This window comes from Peromyscus maniculatus, chromosome 3 (assembly GCF_049852395.1).
Source record: "Peromyscus maniculatus bairdii isolate BWxNUB_F1_BW_parent chromosome 3, HU_Pman_BW_mat_3.1, whole genome shotgun sequence".
Lineage (NCBI taxonomy): Eukaryota > Metazoa > Chordata > Mammalia > Rodentia > Cricetidae > Peromyscus > Peromyscus maniculatus.
The window spans coordinates 162,591,647-162,605,142 of NC_134854.1; the positions used below are offsets into that span (position 1 = coordinate 162,591,647).

General features: G+C 43.0%; 1 protein-coding gene across 3 annotated transcripts; it reads left to right on the forward strand.

The window, feature by feature from the left end:
- The first annotated feature begins 90 nt into the window (after positions 1-90).
- Golt1b (golgi transport 1B) lies at positions 91-12,933 on the forward strand. Of its 3 annotated transcripts, XM_042274277.2 has the most exons (6): positions 98-257; positions 4,764-4,855; positions 6,046-6,224; positions 10,232-10,313; positions 11,969-12,001; positions 12,354-12,933. In XM_042274277.2, the coding sequence occupies exons 1-5, from the start codon at positions 233-235 to the stop codon at positions 11,975-11,977; spliced, it is 387 nt and encodes a 128-aa protein (XP_042130211.1). In that variant the 5' UTR covers positions 98-232; the 3' UTR covers positions 11,978-12,001; positions 12,354-12,933. The 3 variants fall into 3 exon arrangements, with proteins under 3 accessions (XP_042130209.1, XP_006976537.1, XP_042130211.1); XM_042274275.2 differs by lacking the exon at positions 6,046-6,224 and having other exon boundaries at positions 91-257; positions 12,354-12,642; XM_006976475.4 differs by lacking the exon at positions 11,969-12,001 and having other exon boundaries at positions 96-257.
- The last annotated feature ends 563 nt before the right edge of the window (positions 12,934-13,496 follow it).

Genomic DNA, 13,496 nt, shown 5'->3' on the forward strand with positions numbered 1-13,496 from the left:
CTGATTGGCGGCGTGGCGCGGCGCCCAGGCGCACATCCGAACAAGAGCACGCGCCATTGGCCCCGCTGCAGCCAATAGCGCGCGGCCTTGCGGCCCGGTGGCGGCGGCTGCGTGTTTCCGGAAGACGTGGCGGCTCGGGCCCGGGCGGCGTCCCCGTGGCTCTTCTCCGGACTCGGCTGCGCAGCGTGGGCCCCGAGGCTCCGCGCTCCTCGCCGCCGCCGCCGCCGCCGCCATGATCTCCCTCACGGATACGCAGAGTAAGCGCTGCCGGGGCCCCGCGCTGGCCTTGCTCCCGCCGCAGCCTCTGCTCCGCCCCGCAATGAATGGAGCGAGCGCGGCGTGGGGCGGCGGCCTGCGGGAGGGAGGGGGCCGCGACCGGACGACCGACGGTCGGCCTACCCCGGCTCGACAAAGTTTCCGGGGCGCCGGGAATGGGACCGTCCGCCCGCACTTGGGTTCCTGCGAGACCGCGGTGGCTCGGGGCGTAGAGAGCGGTAGTGATTTGCCTTCAGACACCGCTGTTCGCCGCTTGCCCAAAATCCCCTTGCAAAGACTTCAGTTTTCTGCCTGTTTAAGTTTCAGCCGAGTTTGTCAATCTTAAGGTCACTTTGCGCTCAGATGCAGCATTGACTTTTGTTGGGAGTAGTGGTTTAGTTTTCTGTGTTAGGAGTCGGGATCACACTGTGTATGTAAATGAACCCGGCCTTTCGCTCTTTGTGTACGGGCTGGTTGGTAATCCTTCTGCCTCAGCCTCTAAAGCTCTGAGATTACCAGCATGAGCGACCCTGCCTGTCTCTACAGGTAAAGGATTTCTTTATTAGTATTGTTGTATACTATACTTAGTGGTGTGATTTTATTTCAGCATCCGTTTCTGCCTATCTCATCATTCCGGTCGGCATTGCAGTCTTGCTCTTTTTGTGGTTCCAGAGATGAGAGCATACTGGACAAGTGTTCACTAGAGCTGTGTCCTCGGCCCCATCGTTTTCGTTTTTCTACCTTTCTTGACAATCTCAATTATTTTTCCACCAAACCCTGTTTACTTTTTTTTAAGTCTTTATTTTTTATGAGTATGACATCTTTTTGCCTCACCCTTCCTCATTACCAGTGACCTTTGCGTTTTCAAACTCTAGTCACCTTAGATTTTCAAGATTCTATTGAACTGGAATGAAAGCCTTCCTTGAGATTATTCTCAAATGGAGTCTGAAGATTTAAATTCAAGTCATGGCACACTGGAGTGTTACAGATCTTCTATGGTTCCCTGTACACCTTGGTAGCCCAATCATACCCATGGGTTTTTGATTTGGACTAACCCTGGAGTGTTGCCTGTTGGTCCATCAGCTTCATTCATTTGGTTCTACTCAGAAATAAGAGTGTCCCTTTTCCTTTTTCACAGTTTGTATGAGTGTTTTCTTTCAATTTAATGTAAGATGTAGATATATAGATAAGTGAGCTTAATTTTTTATATATGTGGGGTCAGGGGGTGGGTATGGACATATGCATGTGAGTGCCAGGGAGGCCAGAGCTTGAGTTACAAACAGTTGTTAGCTGCCTAATGTGGGTATCGGGAACCAAACTCAGGTCCTCTGGAAGAGCAGGTTTTTGATTTTTTGTTGTTGTTGTTTTGTTTTGTTTTTTGAGTTTGAGATAGCATGAGCATGTGAAGGCAGACTTAGGCCATATAAAAATTGGAACATGTAAGACATTCAGGGACTCCCACACACAAAGACAGAAAAGGCTATGGTCCCAAGACTGATGGCTCAAAAGTCTTTGTTCTTTTCACTGCACTTCTGGCTCCTAAGGAGACTTGATGTAAATATTCACATCTGGGGATGGTACAAGTTTGTGCACAAGGCAGAGATCTTCAGTCTCCAGGAATTGGACTCTGAGGAAAAAGCCACTTTTCCACCTCTTTTTATCAAATTTCTTGAAAGGATGAAATTCTGTGATGTTCACTTACCAGTGCCTGAGATGAGATGGTGAGTTACAACCAATGGTTAGGGACCAGAGCTTTTAAATTCAGATTGTATCTGTGTCTGTGTTTACTGCAGGATTGGACCAGTATCATCCCAGAGAGATGCCAACATGATTCAGGGCTTTATTCTGAGAAGGGTGGGTGACAGTTGATGATTGACTTAAGACACTATAGTAGCACTCTCCCCATTCCAGCAGTGCCTAAAGAAATGCCAAGATTTGGATGGGGACAGCGTCCATGTTACATCTGGATTGTCATCTTAAGTAAAATGCTGCTGTAGTGACTTACTGAGATTGATACCTGGTTGAACTTGCCTGTGTTCTTAAAGGTTGTGATGGCAAAGGAGAGTGCTCTCAGTCTCTGTGAAGCATCACTGTCATGGAAACGTCAGCCGGGTGGACATTAAGTTAAATGGGTCTTTTTTTAATAAAATTTCCTAAGTAGGCTTTTTTTTTTTAATGTTATCTAATTTAACCTCTCAGATTGCATATATCAAAATTTACTTTTTATGGGCAGAAAAAAAAATGAAGATAGGGTATTAAGTTTTCCCAAGTATGATCCTGGCAGGTAGATCGTTGTGCCATATAGGCCTTTTGACTTCAGAGAACTTACGGATGGATAAGGACAGGGCCAAAGGAAAATGTGGAGATGAGAAAGGGTGTGGTGAGGTGTTTTGACCAATTTCATTGGGGTATTCCTGGCAGCATTGTGCTAGTGAGAACTTGGCCAAGATTCCACAGGCAGCTGACCCCTTCTGAGCTGCACCTGATGAGGCCGTGGGAATGTCTGGGTTCTGGGCTGTAGCAAGATTGTGGATTGAGAGGACTGATGTGAAGTCTACCTGCTGCTGGTGGCTTGGCTGCCACCCCCACTAATACTTACAGCAGTCGGTAATCAGATGTCTGCGGGAAACTTGAGCTTTGTTAAAGGAATCATCAGGCATGTGTGTGGACATTGCACGGTGATGAGCCACGAGGCATCCTTTTCCACTGCAGCTACCTCTTAATAGTTAAACTTAAGTCAGTTACATCATTGTATGTAGTCCAGTACCCTTGAATTCAATAAATATGTTTTTAAACTGTGGGTAAAAATATTTATAATGGTTAAAATAGACCTGTTTCAAATACTTGACCATAGTTTGATTTGGGGCAGCTTAAATCCCCTCTCTACACATCATTTTCCTCCAACCATAAAGTGATTCTGCCTACGTTCCAGTGATACTGGGAAGTTGCATTGCATATGCTCTGGGAAACAACTCACAGTGCCTGACTTCTGGCAAGTTCTCAATGCATAATAACTATATTTCCATTTAATTTCCTCCATTTTTAAGCTTGGGGAATGCTTTTACTTTGTGTGTGCATGCACAGTTCTGTCCAGATTGACATTGGGTGTCTTCATTCATTCTCTGTGAGATATATATATGAATGATATATGATATATATGAATGAATGAATGAATGAATGAATGAATGAATGAGTAAATGACAGGATCTCTCACTGAACCTGGAGCTCATTGATTTGGCTAGCCTGCCTGGCCAATGAGTTTCAGAATCCTCCTGTCTCTGCTTCCCTAGCCCTGGGATCACAGGCATGTCTGGCTTTGTAGATTGGTGCTGAGGATCTGAACTCAGATCCTCAGGCTTGCACAGCAAGTACTTTACCAGCTGGATTTCCTTTTTCAAAAACAAACATCTTAGATTGTATATAATTATTAAGATAATTTGTGAATATAGAAGTTAGTCACATTTGGATAACTTGGCTGTTACAAGTTGCTCCTAACAACTAGTTGCTTAATAGAGTTTCACTTTTAGTTGTTTTAGTAAGTTCTCTAAAACATTTGAGCAAGAAAATCATTAATCTGGAATTTTGGTATTTGCATCTGAAATACATTTAAACTAGAATGGTGGTAGACAGACTTGATTCTTTCAGAATAATTTTAGAAACAAAATGAAAGTATAAAAAAAATTGAGGCCTTGGAGATGTAGAATAAGGTAAAGTTTATAAAGTATCGGCTCATCAGACCCTTGATGTAGTTCAGTCGTAATATTGTTGAGTGTGTGCTCTGTGTGTGTGTGTGTGTGTGTGTGTCCTGGATTTTAGCTCTCTAGAGCTGAAGGGAAAATAATAGGTAATGGGTCACAAATCACTAATTCAAACAGCAATTCTTGGGGGAGGGGCATTACCAGTGAGCCTCTAACAGCTACAGCGGGATGACTGAGAAGTAACCGGCAGATTTTGCTTTGTGGCAGTAACAAGAGTGTCTGGCCTCAGCCAAAATATAGGACCTAGAAAATGTAAGGTTAATAAGGCATTTCATATGCAGGGTAGACCTTGGTTATCTGTGTCCACCCGCATTTAATACCTACCACACCCCTTGGTCTCTAGTAGTTGATTGACAAATCTTGATTTCTAAGTGAACAAGTAAAAACGTGTGCTAGGTTGTAATTTCAGGTTCTGGTCTACTTTAGACTACATTCGCAGTGTAAAGTTTGTAGGAGACAAATAGTTAAAACCTGTGCATTTTTGTCTAAGACCAGAGAGGTTTTTCAGAGGTAAATATATATATAATTGAAGGTTCAGAAGCTAGACCTGTCTTCTCTTGTCCCCTGCCTAAGAATTGGCCTGATTTACACTTGGCCATATAACTAGTTGTGCTGCATCTTGTTGTTAAAGGTCTTGATGCCATTAAGAAGCTGACCTACAGGGTGGGGACCTTCAGGATTTTGTGCTGGATTTGCAGGATTGTCAGGGACCTGGTTCTTCTCACCTTAACCAAGTGCTTTGTGTTGCAGAAATCGGCATGGGCCTAACAGGATTTGGAGTGTTTTTCCTGTTCTTTGGGATGATTCTCTTTTTTGACAAAGCACTGCTGGCTATTGGAAATGTAAGTTTTGAATATGTACATTTTTAATTCATCACGCAGTTTTACCTATTAGTGACATATTTTACCTATTAGTGTTCCTTGCTGTCAGTCGTAGGTAAATGACTCTCACGTTCACTGTTTGTAGCAGCAGTGAACCCCATCAGCTCTCTGTGTGAATAAAAGATAAACTTATGTGCTGTGGATATCTGTATGCTGTGAATGTGTTGCTCTGATTGATTGATAAATAAAATGCTGATTGGCCAGTAGCTGGGCAGGAAGTATAGACGGGACAAAGAGAGGAGAATTCTGGGAACAGGAAGGCTGAGTCAGGAGACACTGCCAGCTCCCACCATGAGAAGCAAGATGTAAAGTGCCGGTAAGCCACAAGCCATGTAGCAACTTATAGATTAATAGAAATGGGTTAATTTAAGATATAAGAACTAGATAGCAAGAAGTTTGAGCCATTAGGCCAAACAGTTTAAATAATATAAGCATCTGTGTGTTTATTTGGGGCTGTAGGCCCAGGCAGGACTGGAGATAACTTCAGCTACACTTAAGGTTCCCACTTGGTCAACTACTCTAAGTGTTTTGTGGTGTGATTTACAATGGACTACATGAGTGCTACCCCTAAGTAGTAGGAGGTGTGTATTGGTAAGGAGTAATTTGGGGGAAGAATTTCACACACAGTGTAGGGGAATCATTTCTTATCCATGTGTGTCTATTCTGCTGCTGGGCTCTTCTCCCTGACTTTGCACTGACCCTCTGCTATCTCATAGCCACCACCCAAATTACCCCCCCATAGAAACCCCTACACCCAACCACAACTGTTGCAGAATTAGGGAGTACATTTGGTGGCACATTAAAGCAAGCTGACCATCTAGGCCTTGCCAGATGTCTGGTTGACTAAGCCATTTCCTTTCTCATCCAACCAAGCTGAGAAAACTGCTGCAAATGTGTGTCCCTCTGTCCCATTTCATCATCTTTCTCCATTGAATGGAGTTAGACAAGGAATGAGGCCAGTGACTTGACAGCCAGGACTTCCAGCATGCGGGCCCCACGCCCTGGCTCTGCTGTGAGACGTACAAGCAGGACTCTGGCACTGCACACAGCAGATGCCAAGCAAACTGCTTCACTGCTGACTTAACTCCTTGCTCTTCACTTGATGAGGTATTTAACCCTTTCTATGTTGTGTTGTTGTCTTTCTCTCCTAGGTTTTGTTTGTGGCTGGCTTGGCTTTTGTAATTGGTTTAGAAAGAACATTCAGATTCTTCTTCCAGAAACACAAAGTGAAAGCCACCGGATTTTTCCTGGGTGGTGTGTTCGTGGTCCTTATTGGTTGGCCTTTGATAGGCATGATCTTCGAAATTTATGGATTCTTTCTCTTGTTCAGGTAGGCCATTATTTTCTTCCCTTTACTGTGCCAGTGTCACATAACTATTACAGAATCCTGGGTAGTTTGGTTAGTGTAAGAGGATCACTTCCTGAATGACTGCTGCTTAGACGAGACTTTTCATTTCAGGTCAGTCAACTATAAAAATGTTGCCTAAATGTAAATGACTGCCTGAATAAGGTAACAAAGTATTTGTTGAGTATTTTCAATGTTCCTTCCTCTGATGACTCTAGCTTGTGTTAACTTGACACACAAAACCAGCCAGAACAACTGACCCCTTTTCAACTTGACACATGAACACATCACTATTAAGCCACAACCCTTCCTTTCTTATTCATCCCCAAGATCTTAAATAACTTTAAAAGTCCCACAGTCTTTACAAACTCAAACACATTTAAAATTTCACTTCCTTTAAAGTAGTCAATCTTTTTAAAATACAAAGTCTTTTAAAATGAAGTCTCAATTGTGGGCTCTAGTAAAATACATTCTTACTTCAAGAGGGAAAAAAATCAGGGCACAGTCGCAATCAAATCAAAGCACAACAAAATTCTAACTGTTCAATATCTAGGATCCATTCATGATCTTCTGGATTGTTCCAAAGGGCGTGGGTCACTTCTCTGGCTCTGCCCTCTGCAGCACACACATCTTGCCTTCTAGGCTCTGGCTGGCTCCACTCCACTCCTGCTACTGTTCTTATGGTCATCCCAAGATACTGGCATCTCCAGTACGCTGGGGTCACTTGCTGCAACTGGCCTGCACTTTACCAGTAGCCTCTCATAGGCTCTCCTCATGGTGCCAAGCCTCAACTTCTTTACATGACTAGTCCTGGGCCTTTAGCTGCCACTGAGGCTGTACCTTCACCATTGGCATTTCCTGGCCTCTCAGAATACCAAGCCTCAGCTGCTCTTCATGACCCCTTCATGCCTTCAAAACCAGTGCCACCTTAGTGATGCTTACACATTACCAAGTCCAGCTGCCAGCACAAGGTACAACCTTGGCTGCCTCTAGAACACAGCTTCTTTGTGCTCTCAGGAAACACATCCCAGAAGATTTCACTTCAGTGATGCTGGTCTTTTCTTAATCACTGCTAATTTCTTAGTCCAGCCAACCAGCATCAGGTATCCCAGCAAAGCAAAATTTTTGCCTTAGTAGTTCTGGTATCTTATTAATCACAGCTTTTTCTTAAGCCCCAGTTAACCAGAACCACGGGCTCTTAATTCAAAATAGCACATGGCCCTGATAGAGTCTTTAAACTTCCCTCTGAAACTTTGCAAGCCAGGCCTCTATCCTCTGCACTTTCTTTCAACATTCTTCCAAGTTCCTAAAGAACACCCCCTTACTGAGCTCTTAACACTCAATGGTTCTTCTAGCCCAAAGTTCCAAAGTCCTTCCACAATCCTCCCCAAAACATAGTCAGGTCTGTCACAGCAGTACCCCACTCTTGATAGCAATTTGTCTTAGGGTCATGACCAAAGAGCAAGTTGGGGAGGAAAGGGTTTATTTGGCTTACACTTCCACATTGCTGCCTATCACCTGAAGGAAGTCAGGACAAGAACTCAAACAAGGCAGGATCTTGGAGGCAGGAGCTGATGCAGAGGCCATGGAAGAGAGCTGCTTACTGGCTTGTTTCCCCTGGCTTGCTCAACCCACCTTATAGAAGCCAGGACCAGCAGCCCAGGGATGGCACCACCCACCATGGGCTGGGCCCTTCTCCATTGGTCACTAAATGAGAAGATGCCTTTACAGCTGGATCTCACGGTGACATTTCCTCAACTGAGGCTCCTTCCTCTGATGACTCTAGCTTGTGTCAAGTTGACACACAAAACCAGCCAGTACAACAGGGTTTGAAGTTTCTTTAGTGGGATAGACAGGTGGAGAGACATGTTGTTTTCTTACGTAAATATGTTGCTTTATAGTGGCTGCTTCTTGACAGCAACATCCTTAGTGCATGTGCTGGTAAGAAATCCAGTACTGAACACACTGGAAATGTTGATCAGTTGCTATCTTGTGGGAACAAATTAGGCAATAAGCAGAGGGTACATGGTGAGAAGATGTGTTGAGTAACACTGCTTGTATTTATTTTTTAAAATGCTAGGCACCATGTCACCTAAACCATGAAAATGAGTTAAGTGCCAAATCTGTCTTAGAAAAGCTACCATGTCTAATATGGAAAACAGACTATAAAGTCTCAAAAACATACAGTGATAATGTTATGTCACCAAAGAAAAACACAGACTATTCTAAGATCTTAGTAATCGGGGAGCTTATCCAGGGAGAGGCCAGGAATGTTCAGATAAGCTGAGACTTAAAAGAATGGATCAGACCACATCCTGTAGGTCAGCAAGAAGTTGACTAGTTGACTGACAGGGAGAGACTGGCAGGCTTGTGAAAGCTGTTTGTTCTGAAAAGGGGGAGCAGTTTCCCAGTGAGAGTGTAGGCCATACGCAGGAAGAGGCTGCAGTGAGGCCAAAAAGAATGTGTAAGCCAGCCAGGCTGCAAACTTTTCTGAATGAGTTGCTTATTGTCTTACCAGATTTAGGCTAAGGAGCTGTGTCTGCAGCACAGACAGCAGGGACACAAAGATTTTTAAGCCAGAAACAGTTGAACCAGGTAGGCATCTTAGAGAGACTGCTCTAGTATCAAAATGAAATGCACATCAAGGTTCAGGGAGATTGCCCAGTGACTAAAGGTGTAAAGGTGTTTGCCTCACTAAGCCTGAGGACAGACTTGAGTTGGATCCCCAGGACCTACATGATGGGCTTAGTGAACTGACTCCTGTATGTTGTCCTCTGACCTCCACACCTAGCATGGTGTGTGCTACGTGCCCACACACACATTAATAAGAAAAATTTCAGGGTGCATTTTAGAAAGAACAATTGGAGGCAAGGAAAATAGTTAAAAGGCTTAGACTTGGTGCCCGGTATAAAGTTAGGAGATTGAACATTAGCTGTTTGCCATTGGAGTGGAAAAAGAAAGCTGAGCGGAGTTAGGAGTAAGAATCACTGGGCTAAGGAAGGAAGGGCGGCTCTTAAGGCAAGTTGAGCATGTGAGAGACTGAGAGTGAATGTTGGCAACTGTACAGTCTCCAGCAGTGAAGGTTAAAAGGCCAGACTTGGCCCCTGAGGCCAGTACAGAACAAGATACCAGTGTTTTATTGGTAAACTGCATTAATACATCAGCTTCATGATTTAAAGAAGCTTCTGGAAAAGTCCTCATGCTTCTGCTGAGTTTTGTTTATTCTGAGGGAGGCTTGGCTTAAGATCTAGAGCTAAGAGGCTTTATTGTTCTTTCTCCAAATCCATACAACCCCCATTAGCAGTGTATGAAGTCACAATTGTGTGTTTTTTTTTAAAAGATACTTTTAAAAAAATTCATTTGAACTCAGTACTGCTAGGAAAGCAACCTGTATGTCTCTGAAGCATGTGCCTAGTTGGACTGGAAGAGCTGTTCCTCTGGGGTGGATCAATTCACTTCCTGTGGGTTCAGAGTTGAAGCTGGCAGCTCCTGACCTCTCTCATGGTACTTTCATCCCTGGGAACTGCATTTTAAGAACCAGATACATCTTATTTCTTATGTGTTCTTAAACTCCTTTTCATCTTAGAGAGGGGTGGCCTCACTGACCCACACATAAGCTAATTAGAGGCTGTGTCGCTTCTGTGGGCATGTATCCAACACCAAAAACTGGCAAGATGTGAGGCTTACCATCTGGGAGCTGTTCTGTTGGTGGTGTGGTGTTCTCATGGTTCCATGCATACAGGTTCAGCAGCTCATTTTTTCTGGTTCCCCCTCCCCCAGCTCCCCTGTCCTCAGCAGCGGAACAGAAAGCCCATGGTGTAATCACAGCACAACTAGGTCCTGTTAGACTCCGGACACCATTTTATCAGTCATCCCATTGTTAACTGCGTTTATTATAACTGCTGAATCTGGGGTCTGCGCTTCACTTGGCTAGTGGCTCCTCTGGGCAGAAAGCATTGAAGTCTACCTACTAACCTGTCTTCTGCCTCCAGGGGCTTCTTTCCTGTGGTTGTTGGCTTTATCAGAAGAGTACCTGTCCTTGGATCCCTCCTAAATCTACCTGGAATCAGATCAGTAAGTAGTCATGTATTTAGCAATACATTTTTAAAACTACCCAAATGAATAGATTGTGATGCCTTTTTACTGGGAGCTTGAATCTTTGATGTGATTGAGTCATTGTGATAAAAATGATTGTGTCACATGTATCCTAGTTACCATGAAAATTAGAAATTAATCGTTCATAGATCTGTGAAACCTGATGTTCGTTTGAACATGCCATTTTCAGTATTGTTTTCTATTTTTGATGTTACTTCAATTGATAATGCTAAGCTACTTTTGTGAATTGATAAGTGAAACTCTTCCTGCATTCAGGGTGCGTTCTGTGGGTGCATGATACTAACCTGCCATGGAGGCTCCATCTATTGTGGGGTCCCCAAAGCCTCAGGATTTATTTGCCTTCCCAACTTTGTGGCAGACTCAGAATGGCTTTGCCTGCCTTCCTCTGTCATAACATGTGCCTGTTTTAATTATCAAGAAGAGAGCTACAGAGCTGTGATCATAGTTCTTCGGGGCAGAGGTAGACAGATGGCTATTAGCCATTCTTCCCCAGGGCCCATTATAACACCTTCCACTCACAATAGAAATGCCAAACATTTTTCCCAAGTCCATGAATGAAGGGTGACATTTCACTGACCTCAGAGACCCAGTCAATCTCATGGCAACTGTAGGTGACTTCTTTTTAGTCATCTTCCTTAGTCTGAAAACTAAGTGAGATGCTGAAATATGGAAAGAATGCTGGAGATGGAGTCCTTCTGAGAAGGAGACAATTTTGGGGACTCTAGAGCTAACCCATGTCAGAAGTCACCTGGTGAGGTTCCGTGCTCTTTCTGAACAACTAGGTTAAAGTACAAAAGATAATGAGGCCCATCAGTCTGTCCGGAGATTGCAGGGAGAGCCACAGTGTTAGCTGAGTTCTCAGCTAATGAGGACTTCCAGAAAAAAGAGCACCAATGTGAGCCAGGTCAGTCTTAGAGGCAGAGCACCCTGACTCAGCCTGGGCATTTGCATTTATTTATCTGTGGAGTATGAATATGTTGTTTCTTTTACCAATGGAATTTATTTTAAGGTTCTAGTGAATTCACAAGTATTATCAATCACCCGTTTATGATCATTTCTAAAGTTGGTACCTCAGTTTGGGGTGGGGTGGACCCTGGCCCTATTTATTCTTATTACCAGACTCAACTTAGATATTGTTTATATATAGAATGATGTTTGAATTTACTAAGACCTATAGTTGTGATAGCATATTGTGTTCTCAGTTAGGAATTCTGTAATGATTGTGTAAATGGGCAGCCAGTACAGTAGGGTCTCTAGTCACTGCCTAAGTGATCTGAAACGCGTGCAAAAGCACTCCTGGCTAGAACCCGGCAGTTGTCTGCCTTGCAGCATTGCTGTGTTTATATACACTCCGGTGCAAGCTGTACATCACCATCTGGGATGCCAAAGACCAAGTTTCTGATTTGGGATAGAGTAACCAAAGTCAATAACCATTTTCATGAGTGTTTGTTGAAGTTCATATTTGACAATTATAAATTTATGTTGGCAACACTGAATGTTTCAGTGTCTTTGCCCCCTTCAGTATGATGTCCAGAATGCTCATTTAACATATTTTTAGTTGATAGTTGTTGTTTATTGCTGAACTTAATTGAGTTAAATCTGTTTGTCCAAAGACCACATAGGCCCAGAAGAGATCCACAGGAATGGTCAGTGGAAATACCTTGTTGGGTTCATTAATGCATGAGTGGCTGGCATTTCAGTCTTTTCTTTTGTGGAGCTAGCAGTGTCGGTGTCATTTTATACATTATTTTATTCATTGTGTTGCATTTTTCATGTTTCACCCTTAAATTCATGTATATGACATGTCATGCAAAAGCAACTTTTAGAAAAGTAAATTATATACACACCTGAGAAGATGGTGGCGGACACCATCCAGTTAACCACTATCAGTCATGCCTTGAACTCTCGCAAAACTTGTAAAAAAACAGCATTTAAAGTGTGATTCAGTGCTATACAGTGCCTGAGCTCCTTTTAATTATGTGTTTTTTCTCCTTACAGTTTGTAGACAAAGTTGGAGAAAGCAACAATATGGTATAACAGCAAGGCAACTGAAGACTTTAAATATTATATTATTTATAAAACCTTTGAAGAATATTCAGCACAAAGTTAAGTTTCACAAACTAGCTTGTAAAATCCTTCCAGAAGTTTTAATCATATACCCTCCAAAGTACCAACAGTTATCAAAGAAGCAATGACAGCAAGCTTGTGATCAGGTGATCTGAGCGATCAGCGGCTCGAGAGGATGAAGCCTTGTTACAGTGCTCAGTGACTTGAGAAGGCTGTTTCTTAGTCTTGCTGCAACGTGTGAAACAGCCATTCATAGAGAACCATGGTGTCTGTTACTTTTTTTTCTTTTTAGAAGATTCAGGAACACCGATAGGCATTTATATACATATATATAAAATGTCCATTTTGATGACCCAGATATTTCTAGGTGTGCTGGGTCTCTGATAATGATGCCTGAATTGGATTGGATTATGTCGTCCGTGTATCAGCCCAAGGAAAGCCCAGTTTCATGTGTGAATCACTTTTTTTGTAAACATGAAAATAAAACTTTTGTGGTCCTTTTGAATCTTAATATTTTGGAGCCAGATAAAAATCTGAACTAGATATTCTTCTTCGGAATACACAGAGGTCATTCTGAGCTGTTACTTCCTCAATCATAGCTGACCAAGTGCTTTCTTGACTCTACAACACTCTGGATGCACAGATGTCTTGAGTGTGGCCTGGGTGTGTTTGTACAATTTGCTGCACGCAAACACCAACCAGAGAGCATTCTGACCATGGAGTAGTCTGTACAAAGGGGGTTGGAATCAAGTTTTGAGATCCTAAATGATGCATACCAGATGGTTTCTCCCATGTCATGATGTAGTTTTTCTTCTTGTTGTGTTCTTAAGAAATTTGGCTGCAGTTTCCCACCTTCATTTCATAACTTGCGGTAACACTGAAGGTGTGTAATATGTTAATATGGTAAAGGCTTGATTCTGTGATTGTAAGATGAACTGTTAATTTCATCTTGATTTTCCTCTTTTCAGCTTTATTATAACATCCAAAAATCAGCGTGCATCACATCTGCTTCCTCCACTGTTCTCCATCTTGAGTTAGGAAAGGAGATGCCCCGTTGCCATGCAAAAGCTATTA